The 14,790-nt window shown below is 42.4% G+C and overlaps 1 protein-coding gene across 2 annotated transcripts; it reads left to right on the forward strand.

Moving 5' to 3' along the window:
* Window positions 1-445: 445 nt before the first annotated feature.
* On the forward strand, window positions 446-8,368 carry hnf4b (hepatic nuclear factor 4, beta). 2 transcript variants are annotated; one of them, XM_034581503.1, is made up of 10 exons: window positions 446-788; window positions 2,291-2,459; window positions 3,223-3,317; window positions 4,986-5,092; window positions 5,867-6,100; window positions 6,243-6,330; window positions 6,443-6,595; window positions 7,278-7,505; window positions 7,656-7,729; window positions 8,169-8,368. In XM_034581503.1, exons 1-10 carry the CDS (start codon window positions 683-685, stop codon window positions 8,205-8,207), a joined length of 1,293 nt encoding a protein of 430 aa, XP_034437394.1. In that variant the 5' UTR covers window positions 446-682; the 3' UTR covers window positions 8,208-8,368. The 2 variants fall into 2 exon arrangements, with proteins under 2 accessions (XP_034437394.1, XP_034437395.1); XM_034581504.1 differs by having other exon boundaries at window positions 5,945-6,100; window positions 7,278-7,535.
* Window positions 8,369-14,790: the final 6,422 nt, after the last annotated feature.

The raw sequence follows: 14,790 nt of genomic DNA on the forward strand, positions 1-14,790 counted from the left end.
ATTTATTTTCTTTATTCTTTTTGTATGGGAATTTGTATCATTTACCTTAAAACTAAAAGCAAAGGTTAATCAGGGGGACTGTCCCAAAAGTCTCCTAATGTTTGTGTGTCCTACATTTATTCTTCTTTCCCATATTGATTATTCACGCTCTGAGATATATATATGTAATTTTCAGTTAAAGTTCGATAAAAATACATCCCAGCAATTCAATTCTTTGGACGTGTCTTTGACTTTATTGACCTTCTCTTTGATGACCTTTCATTTCCCAATAAAGTGAACTGGTAATGTTGACATGTGTGTCACACATGTTTCTCACAGGTCTTATCTGTTCTCAGTCCTCACAGTGAGTCTTGTTTATCTGTTTCTGAACTCTCCCCTTTGTATGCTTTACTGATAAGAAACAAGCAAACAGACAGCGGGCCAGACTTCAGCGCTGTGAGTGAACCATCCCAGAGCAGCCGCAACATTATTAGGACTGACACTGTAGAGAAGATCGAAAGGGTCGAGAAGACAAAAACTGAAGCTGCGAGAAACAGGGGAGAGGAAGAAGGAAAAGGATCAGGCACCCTCGTGGGACGCCCGTGACGAAGAGCGAGCGTGTGAAGTTATAGTTACAGTCGGTTCTGCTGGAGTTTCACATATCAGTTAGATTTTTAAAAACCCTGGAGCCTCGTCAGAGAGCATGAAGCTCACAGGGACCGTCCTGAAACTGGAGTTCCCTCATTGCAGCACAGAGACCGAGCATTTAAACAACACAACGGTGACACCACTGCAAACAAACACAACAGGTAAGATGACAACAACGTCGCCTACATCAATCTGGACCACACGAGTAAAAGCTTCTTTGAGGTCCTCGGTTGTTGCCGAACAAAATGATACAGTTGAAGCAGTTATTCTTCTCAGATAGAGACAAACACGAGTTTTAGGGCTGCAACCAACAATTATTTATTTATATTACAAATATTTAAGCAGCGAATGATTTCAACTGAGAAGCTGCAAACTGCTAATGTTTGTTCTTTTTTTCTTGGAAATAATAATTTAAAAGATAAATCCATGATTAAAATTGCTGTGTAATAATCCTCTGTCCTTCAACTAATCGCTCCAGCATTGGACACAAGTTTACAGTCTGATCTAATTTCCTTCATATTCATAGTCTTATCCTCTGTTATCCTTATAATTAGGGCTCCGCTGGGCTGAATCAGACCCTCTCTCTGCCATTTTAAATGGAAAAGCTTTACCAACAGGCCGCTCATCAAATCCAGATAACTGCGAGGCAAATGTATTCTAATCTCTTAATTCAATCTAACTGATCTTTGACCACAGTCAAGCATTTTCCCTGTTAAACTGTAATCCCTATAGCCGCTTCATCTCCCTAAACTAAGTATGCAATTTACATACATTATAGCCTGGGGTCTGTTCAGTACAGGCATCAGTGCAGGCGCGCGGCTCCAAGAGCATGTATTCTGACGGTCAGTGCTTTTTAAAGGGAGACAATCCTGCAGCAATCAAACACTGCTGCAGATGCAATTTAGAGAAACATGGAGGGAGAATTTAAACAGAGCAGCCGATGTAAAATTAGCCAGAGGAGAATGGTGGACTCACCACCACTGACCTCCAACTGCTTTAATTACATGGGGAGTTTTCTCTTCTTCTTGGGTTACAACCAGCAGTTTTCCTCGGGGGCCTATATCGGTACTCACATAGTGTGGTGATATCTCCACCTGTACTACCCGTCTTTCATCATCACCCCACTGCAACTGTGTTCTGTTCACAGACGTGGAATATGACACATTATTTACGTTTGTGCGTTGGCTGGTTTGTTTGTAAGCAAGATTACGCAAAAACTACCGGATGGATGACAACGACACTTGGTGGACGGATGTAGTGTGTGTCCGGGAAGAGCCCATTCAAAATTGGTGCAGATAAGGACACTTTGTTCAACGTTGACAAATAGCATTTCGCCATTTTCTAATAGAATAATTCCTGTTTTATGATGAAAATCAGACACATTTAGGGGATTTATATCTATTAGGGTGTGAAACTTGGTGCAGTTTGATTGAATTTAAGGGATGTGATCTGTCTCGGATGCTTGTAGGGTCAGTTAGATTCGACCCAGATCAATTTATAAATGCATATGCAAACCAGATAAAACAAGCCCGCCTTAAAGGTCAAAGAGAATCAATCTATCACAAGTCTCCTATTCAAACTTTTCATCAGGTATTTTTCTATACCATTAATAGAAGACATCTTCAGACATCTTTTTAAGTGTTTACTATCTTTTAACTGTCAGATTCTGGAGTGTCAGCCCCCTCCCCACCACCACAGCCGGAGACAGGCCGGGCCCAGTGTTCGATCTGTGCAGACAGAGCCACAGGGAAACATTACGGTGCCTCCAGCTGTGACGGCTGCAAGGGCTTCTTCAGGAGGAGCATCCGCAACAACCACACTTACAACTGCAGGTGAGCTCCGTCATACATCCTGCTCATTACAACAAATCACTAACCAATAACACGGTATTCACTCTATATCCAACAACATCAATATGCACACACCAGGAACACAGTGGGAGTGACAGGGAGAATTTAAAGAAAGGTTGTTATTCAAGGTGAAGTGAGAAGTTTCACTGTGGTGTTATCACATTACACAGCAGGGGGACGTGTATCATATAGAAACTTCACCTTGCGATGGAACAGCAACCTTACAGAGGCTGGGGCGAGTCCGGGCATGGAAACAATAACATATATTTAATGACAGCGAATTGTAAATCAATGGTGAGATATAGCTGTAGCTTCTTTTTCTTTTCCCATGTGAGGTGTTGATTGATGCATGGTTTGACAACTACAGATTCTGTCATGTCTTAACTTGCTTTTACAATAAAGTGTCCATGGGAGCAGATTGAATTGTCAGGTCACTACAAGGAAATGCTCAAGTACAAAATATCATCAATTCGATCTTACTGTAACTATATCTTCTTCTGACAAATGTTTTAGGAAGGTCAGACTTTTTCTTTACATAAAAGATTTAAACATTGATTCCATTTATGTAAGACTAAGTTTTAAATTTTGTTATTTTCCTGATGTGCTCTTTTACAAATGACATTCATTACACTTCTGTTTCTGCATTTTAAATGTTTTTTTTTTGTGTGGTTTTCATCACCAATAATAACAAATAAAATGTGATGTTATTTGATTTGACTTGGAACTACGGCACTTTTCTTTTCAGGTTCAACAGCCAATGCACGGTGGACAAAGACAAACGGAACCAGTGTCGTTACTGCAGACTGCAAAAGTGTTTCAAGGCTGGAATGAGAAAAGAAGGTCAGAGGAAACGTTTCTATCTCCTTTAATTTAATACTATCAGTGTCTTAAACTCTAAAAAAAATACACTACAAGAACTTGCATACAAGTTTCAGAATTAAACTTATATTCACTGCATACCATTTGCATTTAGGAATTTGTCATCCCCTCTTGCAAGGCGAAAGGAGGGATCAGGGGTGGTTTAATAGAGAAAAACATATTTCTGTTTATTTCTTGGGAAACAATGAGAGCAACTGTGCTGATTTTCATGTGTATTAATGTGCACTATGTGAATCTTTAGTCTTATCTCCCATTGACTTGCACAGTTGAGCGGGGGAGAGAGAGAGATGTGATCGGAGGAGCCACGAATAGTCCCCACACATGAATAATTAACACAAACTGAGCACGGGTAAATATTTGTTTTGCATTTTTCCTGAAGAGATGCTGCTCACAATCCCCCGAAGGGAAGGCTACAAATTTAAAAGTTTACTTCACTAATTTGCCTGGTTTGCATAACATGCTGCAGGATCCCTTTCACATTGCAGGCCAGCAGCAGAGCTGTGGCAGAAATAAAACAAGAAACAGACTCTGCATTTTCATTTTAATACTTGACCTCTGAAACTGTTCACTCCCCAATCCAGACGTGTAACTGATGATGCAGCCAAGAATCATTTGTGTCATTGCCATGCAGCACCATGTCACAGTTACCCTCCCGCTCCTGCTCCGCTATAGTTTGATTAATACCCTGCTGATTGGTTGCTGAGAGGACAGCTCTGATGACTGATTACTCCGACACTCCGTTCTGTTGTCTAACACCGGAGGCCATCGACTGCTCTGCTCCTTATTACCTGTACGGAGGGATCATCAACATGTGATGTCATCTCCTCCACTGAGCATAACCCACAACATCAAGCATCCAGGCGTCCACGCCCACTTTTTTTTTATTGTCAGCGGCAGATGTAAGAGGCTGTTGTCAACATCAGAATATTAAATCAAGATACGCTGGTGTACATGACAAGATTTAAACCTAATTACCTTTGCAAAGGAGGTTATGTTTTCTTCCGTGTTTGCTTGTGAGCATGATTATGCAAAAGCTTCTGGACGGATTACCATGAAACTTGGTGGAAGGTTGTGGTCGAGGGCCAAGAGGATTCATGAATCTTTAATGAGATAGGGCGTTTTCATTGATTTCTCAGAGAATAATTGTTGGATCTTGATGAAAAAAGTCGGACATGTTAAGTGGCCGGATATTTATGAGTTTGTGCAAATAAAAATCTAGATCTAGAGAATTTAAATGTGGTTTCATAAGGGGCCTGTTCTACAAGATGTAGTTTTCACCTGTTCACATCACCTCCATCGACTTCATCCCCAATTTGTTAACTTTTGAGGTGGTGACATTTACATTTTTCTATACGATTTCACATCCCGCAACAGATACACTCACATCACCAAATAAAAGGAGACTTCAGCGGACAGGAGACTTTTACTTCCCTCTCATTTCGGCCACATTTGGGCTAAGGTTGGCGTGTACAGCAACTTAAATGTCACAGGGGACAGAGGGACCTTGTGGAGGCAAAGAGAAGGTCTTTTCTTTCAGAACATGTTTGCAGCTGAGCTGAGTAAAGAAAACGAGACTTGCAGAAGCCAAGAAACCTCTCTGATGGGTTTTTTTCCTTCTTTAATCTCCAGCTGTTCAGAATGAGAGAGACTGCATCAACAGTCACAGAGCCAAGGCACAGACAGTGGGCACTCTGTCCATCACTGTGCTCCAGCGGGCAGAGGCCAGCGTGACACAGGTAACTGACCTATGAAGTAGTTCTGCAACAGAAATGGACACTTTAAAGGGACCCTTACTCAGTTTCTGGAAATTGATGAGAGACAAAGAGGTTATAATTTATTTTTTAGACAGGCAACATTTAAATTCTACAAAAGTTGTAGCCATTGGCTGAATTTAGTTGCTCCTTAGAAATGCAGAGGGACCTATGGTGGACGAGAGAGATCAACGCACAGGCAAAAAGAAGAAACACGTGCAAATTAAGAAAACAACTTCATCAATTTGACGACACACGCGTCAAATCACAACACATGCAAATATAGAAAATGACAACGGAAATGTTTCCAGGGGACACAAAAGAGTGATGAACCTGGCTATAGTTCAATGCTACAATATTTTTGCAGCGTATTTGCACATGTTTTTTCTATTTGCATGCGTTTTCTTAATTTGAGCTCTCTCGGCCACCGTAGGGATCCCGTCTAATAATAATCTATTAAATTGCACCGTAGGATCTGGGATTGTGTGCCTTCAAATGAATGATAACAACCACATATTCAATTTTGCATGTATAAGAAAATGCTCAGAAATGGATTAGATGATTGGAAAATAAGTTACTAAAATATATGTGGGGTGTTTTTCCCATATCGGTCATCGTGTGGTCTCCATCTGCCAAATCCTCCTCTACCTGCCTTGACTTGCTTTAATCTTCACATCTCTTCTCCGAGCACCTACACACACCTATCACCATCATCACCCTCGCCATCCTCATCCCCCCTATTCATCTCCCTGCCCACAGACACACTCGCACACCTCCTCCTCCGAGCATCCCCTGCGTCCACAGTGGACTCACACATTTGGCTTTTGCTGCTCTCAGTTTCCAGCTCCAGTCTCACCCATGAGTCATGACATCGACACCAAGAAGATGGCCTGCGTGGGTGACGTGTTTCACTCCATGAAGCAGCAACTCCTCCTGCTGGTGGAGTGGGCAAAACACATCCCCGAGTTCTGCAGCCTCCCTTTGGACGATAGGGTGAGAAAAGACCAGAATATCTATAGGAACCTTATATAGCTGCACTATACCTGTGCAGGATAAAGTAACAATGCTCACTTTCAACTGTTCATTTACATTTTAAAAGCTGCATATGACATGAAGCCCGTGTGTCTGTTTGCAGGTGACCTTGCTACGAACCCACTCTGCAGAGCATCTTATTCTGGGGGCAGCACGACGCTCTTTACCTTACAACAATCTCATTCTTCTAGGTAGCACAGGTTAAACTGGTTGTGTTCTTTATTTGTTTTATTATTCAGTGGTGTCCTGAATTATCACATGTATCTACTGTAATCGCTCTTACTGTTTGGGTTTATTGAGCAGGCAACGACTTTGTGATCCCCCTGAGAGGTGCCCAGACAGAGGTGTCCAGAGTGGCTTTCAGAATCCAAGAGGAGCTGGTCAAACCTCTCAGAGAGCTGGACATCGCAGACACAGAGTTTGCTTGCCTCAAAGCCATTGTCTTCTTCAGCCCGGGTCAGTTGTGTTTCCTGCTCTGTCACGTGACCACACCACTGCACCAGATGTTCTGCCTCAGATCTGTTTATTTTCTTGGAACCCGCATGTGTAGTTTGGGTCGGAGTCGTCTCGGTTCAGAGTGTTTCCTGGAAATTCTCTGATATTATCAAGATGTCTGAGGTCCGGCTGCTGAACCTAATGGCCCATTAACCAGAGTCAGTGGCAGTTGAGGCAGAGAGACCAGAGGACTGAATAACTCATTCAACTCTGCCCCACAGCGAAGCAAAGATGAAGGCACTGTCACCTTGACTTGTGATTATTACACATCTTTTATTTAATCCTAATTATATAGTTTTTTTACTCCAACTGGGAAAATGCTTATCTAGATTTTCTGTTCTCATACCTGCTGTTATGTGACTAACTGGTCTACACAATGTTGTAAGCACACAAACCTCAAAATACACTGATATTTGGCATTAAATGCACTGACAAGGTTGATTTCCTGCTAATATATATTTTTAAAATGTATTTGATATCAGGGTGAGCAGAGAAACTCCTTTGACAGCTTGTGTACACTGTGAACTTGGTGTCTTTATTATTTATCTATCACTGATTGAATTTGTATTTAATAGTATTTTTCTGTTATGGTGTCCTCTCTCCTCTTCAATACACCGTACATCCTCTTACCTTGGCCCTGCAGACTGTCCAGGTTTGGAGAGTCCTCACCTCGTTCGACATCTGCGGTTCCAGGCCCAGCTGCTGCTGGAGGAGGCGACCTGTGAGCAGAGGGGAAGGTTCGGGGAGCTCCTGCTGATCCTGCCCGCCCTGCAGAGTGTGGCCTGGCAGATGGTGGAGACTCTGCACCTAGCACAGCTGCTGGGTGAAGCCAGAATGGACAGCCTGTTGCAGGAGATGCTGCTGGGAGAAGGAGCCAAGACAGGGCATGAAATGAGCACAGGTAGGAGACACTGACGTCAACCATACAGTGTGTTAAAAAGACATTTCCATCATGTACTGGCGCTGAGCTCTGAAGCTTGTTCAGTTTGATCGTGTGCTCCAGTTTCTCCTCTTCCTTCAGACAACGGTGCGACTCAGGAGCAGCAAAGAGCTTCACCTACAAACCACACCTCTGCCATGTCCCACGTCTCAACATGTGAGCACTCACAAAACAAACTATCACAGCAGTTCTGAACTTGCATCTCTCCATAAAATACTGTACATCTTAAGCAGCATTGATTTTTCAATCTTATTATTAATATAGTCGTCTTTTCGAGTCAAACTGTTTCCTATCATCTCATCTCGGTCTCTCCTGACATCTGCTCTCATTCAGTTGACCTTTTCCAATAGTCAGAACCCTCATGTGCCTGATGCCATTGCTGATTCAATTAATTTTCAACAGCAGCAACAATTCATAAAATAGTACTTATAATAATTGTTGTTGTTGTCTGAATCCTGCAACTCTGGAGTCAGAGAGAGAGAGAGAGAGAGAGAGAGAGAGAGAGAGAGAGACATGTGACATGTATTAAAATATATAAATATGGGGACAGAGAGACAGAAAGAGGGGGAGTTGAAAGTACTTGATGTCTGTGTGTCTCTTGCAGGTGGTTCTCCTGCTGCCCACGCAGACTGAACTGAGGTGCACGGACACATCAATGCTGCCAACGGGCCCACGACATATACCAGTGGCACCTGTCTGCAAGAAACGTCAAAAAACAACAACTTGTCCAAGGAATGGAAGGTTGTTATGAGCTCGAGACAACACATACTAAAATATGCACACTCAGCCACATTGTACATACACATACTAGTACCGTCACCCACTACTGTCTAAATAATGCTTTGTTTACTTGGATCCACAGGAGTGATGCTATAATCATTCCTAATTTAATAATAATAATAATAATAACTTTATTTGTACAGCACTTATCTAAACGAGGTTACAAAGTGCTTCACACAAAGGTCCATGGAAAAATGAAGAATCCATTGTAATAAAACATATTCTGTTCAGTCTAATTTAAAAGCCAAATCATAACATATTAAGGTCGAGACCTTGAGTTTGTAGAGAAAACCCAACAGCTTTCATCTTGTGTCTCTGTGTGTAATATTGTTCATTTATCTAAGACAAGATTTAAATAAAGTTCCACCTGTTTCAAGTGAATCACTGGATCAACAACATTTAGCTCATGACTGTCAATGAACGTGTCTGACATACATTGCACTGAACTGTAACTAAGCACAATTCACTCTACAGTTTATGCATTCATTGTATCTAGAGCTGAAGTGCAACACCCAACACTTGTCAGCAGAGGGCACTAAAAGCCTGTTCAGAAACATATTTGTTGGCCCAAGTGGGAGTTGATATTGCAAGGGTTAGGATCTAAGTAAAAAAAAAAAAAGAGTATTTTTGATTTAATGAAAAGTGAGATCGATCTCAAGGATCTGAAACTATTCTAATGAAGAAACTATCTGCTAGATACCTGGAGCTTTAGCTTCGAGCACAGCGTCCACCTGGATGCTCAGAGTGATTCGTCTTTCATTCAACAGTGCAGGAGGAACTGCAATGACTCAATATCACCTAATGACAAAAGTGTGCTCTGCTTAATGAAACCCTCTCTCTTTCTCTGTTTTCATAATTAATTACTGACTTCATACAAAAACAAAATTAATTCCAACTTTTTATTCTTTCCTGAGGACATTGGCTGCCATTCCCAGCCCAGTGTGTATAATCTAAACAACATATTGGAAGTGAATACCTCTGTTCTGAAGACTGAGCGTTCAGGGTTTGTTAAAAAACACTCATGCGTCACAGTAATCAGTTTTGCTGAAAGGTGACGTGTTCTCTTTCCATTTGACTCAGTATCAGGCCTGTGGCATTTACCCATTGCCCAATCAGATGAGGATCCCTGACGGTGAAGTACGTTATATAACATTATATAATCCCATAAAGCTAAGTGGTTCAATTCTCCGCAGACCGTGGAAGTCTTTTTCAAAGTTTACATTTCCCTCATACATAGTATGTGCTGGGCTTACACCAGCTTACACCAGCATACACACAGCATACACACTGTAGTTACATATGTGCAGTATTTATATATGGACCAGCCAGATTCCTTGCAGCTGGAGAAAGACGAAACAATGGGACACATTGCTGAAGGACGGCTTGGGAGAGATTGATGAGGCTGCACTGTACAGCAACAATAATTTCCTGGGATATCAGTTCTTCATGCACACACAAACATCTAGAGAAGTAAGATGTATTTTCAGCCTTTCAGAGTGTATTATGTTGATGTTATCCCTCTTTGCGTCCTCGTTGCGTGAGTGAACATTTTACATTCGCCCCTAATTGTCCTCAAAACAACTGAGGCTTGAGTGTTAGGCAGTGGCTGCAGGTTCGATTCCGACCTTAGCTGCACGTCTTCCCTGCTCTCTCTCCCCGCCTTCCCCGCTTAACTTCTGCCGTATCAATAAAGGCCGAAGAGCTCAAAAGTTGTTAAATGTGCTCATGTACGTGGGAATAGGCTCCGGACTACGATGATGAACAAGTTTAGTTATAAATACAGAAATACTGAAGAGCTGCGTCTTTCTCTGTCTGTTTTCCTGTGTCTGTGTGGCCTTACTGACGTGTATTACAACTTGCCTTTGTCCAGTAACTTCTCCTGGATGACAAAAGTCAAATTTAGGATTGTTAAAACTTGCCCATCACCCTCTCTGACGCAGGTTTTAAAGTTCAACCGCAGTCATGTGCTCATCTTCAGATTGTCCACTCTAGGTTTGGTTTGTCTGAGATGTAGGTTAAGTGATCTGCATTGAGCTGCAGTCAAAGCAGGACAGGGAGGACTGAGAGGTGACATCCCTTCACTGTCAGATGCTGTCGGAGGAAAAACTGGACTGGAAAAGGGTTCATGAGCAGAGTTTCCTCCTTTCAGGGGCATTTTCTATCTCTCCTTTCCACCTAAAACACATAGAATGATGTTATTTCAAGAAAATCCAGGGTTCCTTTTAGTGAATTCCCAGTAAGACTACTTCATGTAATGCAGTCTACACGGCCCAAGAGTTCCTTTATGAATCTACATATAAATTCACCATATCTGGGTTTTCTTGATCAGTCCCGGAAACATGTCAAATTTTGTATCATCCAGATCCAAGAGATATTCTCTGAGACATCAAGGACAATGATGAAAAACACCCTATTAACCAACAGACAAACAAACGATGAAAACATAACCTCCTTGGCTGAGGTACTGAATAAACCAGATGTTTACACAGTTTCAGAAAGACATTTTCATTGTAGTCGTTGTGAAGAGTCAAGTTTTGGACTGTTCCATTTTTTCCGCATTGTCAAATAAATGTCTTTATATTGTTCATTACGGGCTGAAAGTTGAGTTTTAAACAAAGGTCAGAGCAAATCAAGTGTATCAAAGACGTCTTTGCTCTCCAGCTCACTAAACCTTCCTCAGATCACGGAACAGAACCTGGCTCCTCACCCACCGCTCACTCTTGCATTGACTCACACAAGTAAATAGGCTTTTAACCAGCGACACGAGATGGTTGAAAATGGGCCTCCCTGTCATACTCAGGTTTCACTGTTGGTTGCTGTTAAGAGGTTGAACAGTGATGCTGCTGTGATGTTGGTTTCCCTCCCAGGGGCCTGCTGTGATGTGCTGAACACTCTATTGATCTGTCAGGCTCAGCACAGAGCGCAGTGATCGCTGTTCAAAGCTGAACACTCGCTCTCTGCTGCCGTCAGTGTCGTTCTCCACGTCCTGGGGCCGGAGAAGGCCCACAGACAGGAATTCTGTCTGTACTGACGATAAGCAGATTCCCAGACCTGCTGTCTGTTCTGATCGTTGAAGTCAGAGATGAGCACATTTCTTAGTATGTGCCGTCTCAAATGCTGCCCACAGACCTGCTCGATTCTCTCCGCTGAAGGGCAAGAGAGGGGTTTAGCTCTGCCGCATTATGATTTGATTATTGCGGAGAGGCAGCGTGGAGAGGGTGGGGGGAAACACTGACATCATCAAATTAGAGGTTGTTGAAATCAAATTTGTTTCTGTCCAAGTTTGAAAATCGTACATTAGAGCCAAAAGGGACGTCTGATCCTCGAAGGCGATGCACCACATGAAGCAAGTGAACGGTAAACAGCACGGATGACTTGAAACCCATCTCTCTAAATACCGCGCACTGAGAGCAGAATAGAAGAATTCTGCAGTCACTCACATTTTCAAAGCAGAAATGTGCAGATGCACTGCCACAGCTCAAAATAACAATGGAAAATACTTCACAGACAGCAGCTGAGTACGACTGTTGCCGTTTCAAAGACTCAAAACTTCAACGCCTGACTTTTTTCATCAAAATCCATGAATTGTTCCCTGGGAAAACTGGGAAAATGTTGTTTTAAAAATATGACCTATTTCACAATGTTAAAAAAAGTTTTAAAAAGTTCCTGGAGTGAAACCTTTCACCCGTACTGAACCTTCAACAATTGTTTGTAATCTTGCTTACAAACAAACAGACAGAGGTTAAAACATCACTTGGTGGAAGTAATAATATTTTAAAAAGGAATATTTGTTTGAACGGTACAATATTTGCATTTCATCACATTTGATTTTCATTTGAAATCGTATTGCAATTTACTACAATTAAATAAGGATCATTAAATAAGATCAACCAATTAAAAAAAAATTAGTCAGATCTATTTGAAAAGACAAATATTTAAAAAATGACTTAATTACTTTTCTGCTACATTCATAAATTGAGGCTTAGAGAATATGAAGACTGAACCTGGGAGAGAGAAGAAACAGAAACAGTAGGTCAGCCTCGTCTCTCCTGGAGAGACTGACACCATTGAAGGTCAGGACTGAACGAGATGGCTCCACTGCTGTCAGTGCTCTCAGCGGTGGGTGGAGGCCGGACGCTGCTGCAGCACCGACACAAAGGTTCAGCTCAGTTCAATCTGGGGTTTTTCCACAGTTGCCCCGACACCAGTTCAAAAAACTCGGCCCCTCTCTGACTGAGCGACTCATATCGAGACAGCAGGAAAACCCAAAAGCATTGAAGCTGATGATAAGTGAGGAAGTCAGCGTCGCTAATGGTCATAAATATTCATCCGATAATAAACTATTAGGTGGTAATGAAAGACAGTGTGTGTCTTTATGCCCGGTCCGGCCAGCGAGCTCCACCGTCCAGATGTTTTCACTGCGCTCTCAGGTAGCAGAGACAAACAGCATCTTCATTGTGTCAGGGATTTACGACTGGAAACCGCTCCACCTAAATATAGCTGTGCACAGCGCGCTGCTCTCACCACGGTCTGAATTTCAATCAGGGACACTGCAAGGAGAGGTGGCACCTTCAAGTTCGGACCTGAACGCTCAACCGTGGGCGAATTAGTTAAATTAATCCAGGAAGAAAAACAAACTCCTTCAAAAGAAAAGAAAAAAAAGAAGAAGAAGAAGAAGAAGCTGCTTCTTCACGTACAAATAAATGCTGTGGAAGAGAACTGGGCAAGATAAGATCTGCTGTCAGTTCCCTACAATTCATCCTCTTGAAGAGAAAATGAGCTCCATCTTTTACCCTCCGTTGTTGGAAGCGAATGCAAACAAAAAGAAGGTGCATTCACCCTGGAACTGGTCCTTATTGTTTGCAGACTTGTGGACTTAACCAGGGCAAGAAGAGAAAGAATGTCCGCTTTGAGTACTTGCCGAAACTTAAGTGTACTGTACAGCCCAATAAATATCCTACCACTACAGGGATGGAGACAGACACAAACAGGAGATGCCAGTGCAGATTGAGGCTCCGCTCTGACATCAGTCAGCTATAAAGTGCAGCTATAAACTGATGCTGACTAACGCTACAAAAGCTCTGTGGTCCTGATACTTATGAGATGGCCCCAAGCAAACTTTGAAGCAGCTCTTTATGATACGTCCCGGCCTGTGCTTTAGGTGTATAAAGTTTCACAGGGCTCTTATAAATGTAGAAGGCAGAAAAGAGTCACGTCAAAGTGCGTTTATAAAACCCCAAATCACAGAGTACAAATTTGCCTCTTGGTGCAGAACAATCTGTGCAGCATTAGGACACCAACTGTCCTGAGACGCTCGGACCGGACACGGAGACATGAAGAAACTCCAGGACGAGCAACAGAGGAGGGAAAGGAGGGCAATAGATGTCATGTGCACAGAATTGAGCAACAAAGTAGATTTGGACAATTACCACAATAACAAAATAAACTTTAAATGTCATTGATGAATGTGACCTGGGAGGACTTCGAACAGATAGGACCCGAGCCACGCCACCTCCTCGCCCCATTAAGACCTGGAGAAGGGACAGATTACACAAACATACAAGGGCCAAACACAAGCTCATCACTCACACATCTGGAAGAAGAAAACAAACTCGCAGAGGGAGTGAGAGAGACGAGGAGGAGGCTGTTGTTCCAGGAGGATGCAGATCCAGGTCCAAAACATCTGGATTGAGGCCCCCCCGAAGGCCAGGAGAGGAAGAGAGGTCTCTGGGCGGCCGACGGTCCGGCACAGAGAGGCTGAGAGACAAATGAGGACAGGGAGGACAACATTGGGAACAGAGAGAGAAAGAGGCCTGGATGTTTACACGCTTGGAAAGCTCAGTTATCTGGTCGGCAGGACAACATGAATTTTACTATACGTTTTATCTCAGAGAGGTTGTGTTTTCATTGGTGTTCGTTTGTTTGCCTGTTAGTTTGCAGCATTGCACAAAACCACTGGACAGATAACTATAGAAGTTGGTGGAAGGATGTGATATGAGTCAGGTTAGAACCCATTGAATATTGGTATATATATACAAATACACATCTATATCAGGGACATTTAGGAGACTGATATGTATGCACAATGCTGTGTACTGAATGGTAACAGGTCACTGAAAGTTAAAGATGAGTTATAAGTTTATGTCTCAAAAGAGTCAGACAGTCTGATCGGTGTGATCTGATATTTGAAGGGAGTCAATGATTGGAACCTAAATTGTTTTTTAAACTGTCAAGTGTTGTTGAAGTGAAGGTCACATCCTGGTTTTTCTCCAAAAGCTGCAGGACACTATCTGGGATATATGGTGATGCTCACTTGGTGTAGTAGTAAAAACTTGAGAGATGAGGAACTCATTTTGTATCTAATTTCATTTACCTCAGCAAAAGTGCCGTTAAGAGGCAGCTGCTTCTGGGTAAGTTTATAATAGCATCGTGTCAT

The sequence above is a fragment of the Hippoglossus hippoglossus genome, chromosome 3 (genome assembly GCF_009819705.1).
Source record: "Hippoglossus hippoglossus isolate fHipHip1 chromosome 3, fHipHip1.pri, whole genome shotgun sequence".
Lineage (NCBI taxonomy): Eukaryota > Metazoa > Chordata > Actinopteri > Pleuronectiformes > Pleuronectidae > Hippoglossus > Hippoglossus hippoglossus.

Coding starts and splice junctions, on each gene's coding strand:
- hnf4b (XM_034581503.1), top strand. CDS start 683: ATGAAGCTCACAGGGACCGTCCTGAAACTGGAGTTCCCTCATTGCAGC. Junction 789..2,290: donor ACTGCAAACAAACACAACAG/GTAAGATGACAA, acceptor TTTAACTGTCAG/ATTCTGGAGTGTCAGCCCCC. Junction 6,101..6,242: donor GCCTCCCTTTGGACGATAGG/GTGAGAAAAGAC, acceptor GTCTGTTTGCAG/GTGACCTTGCTACGAACCCA.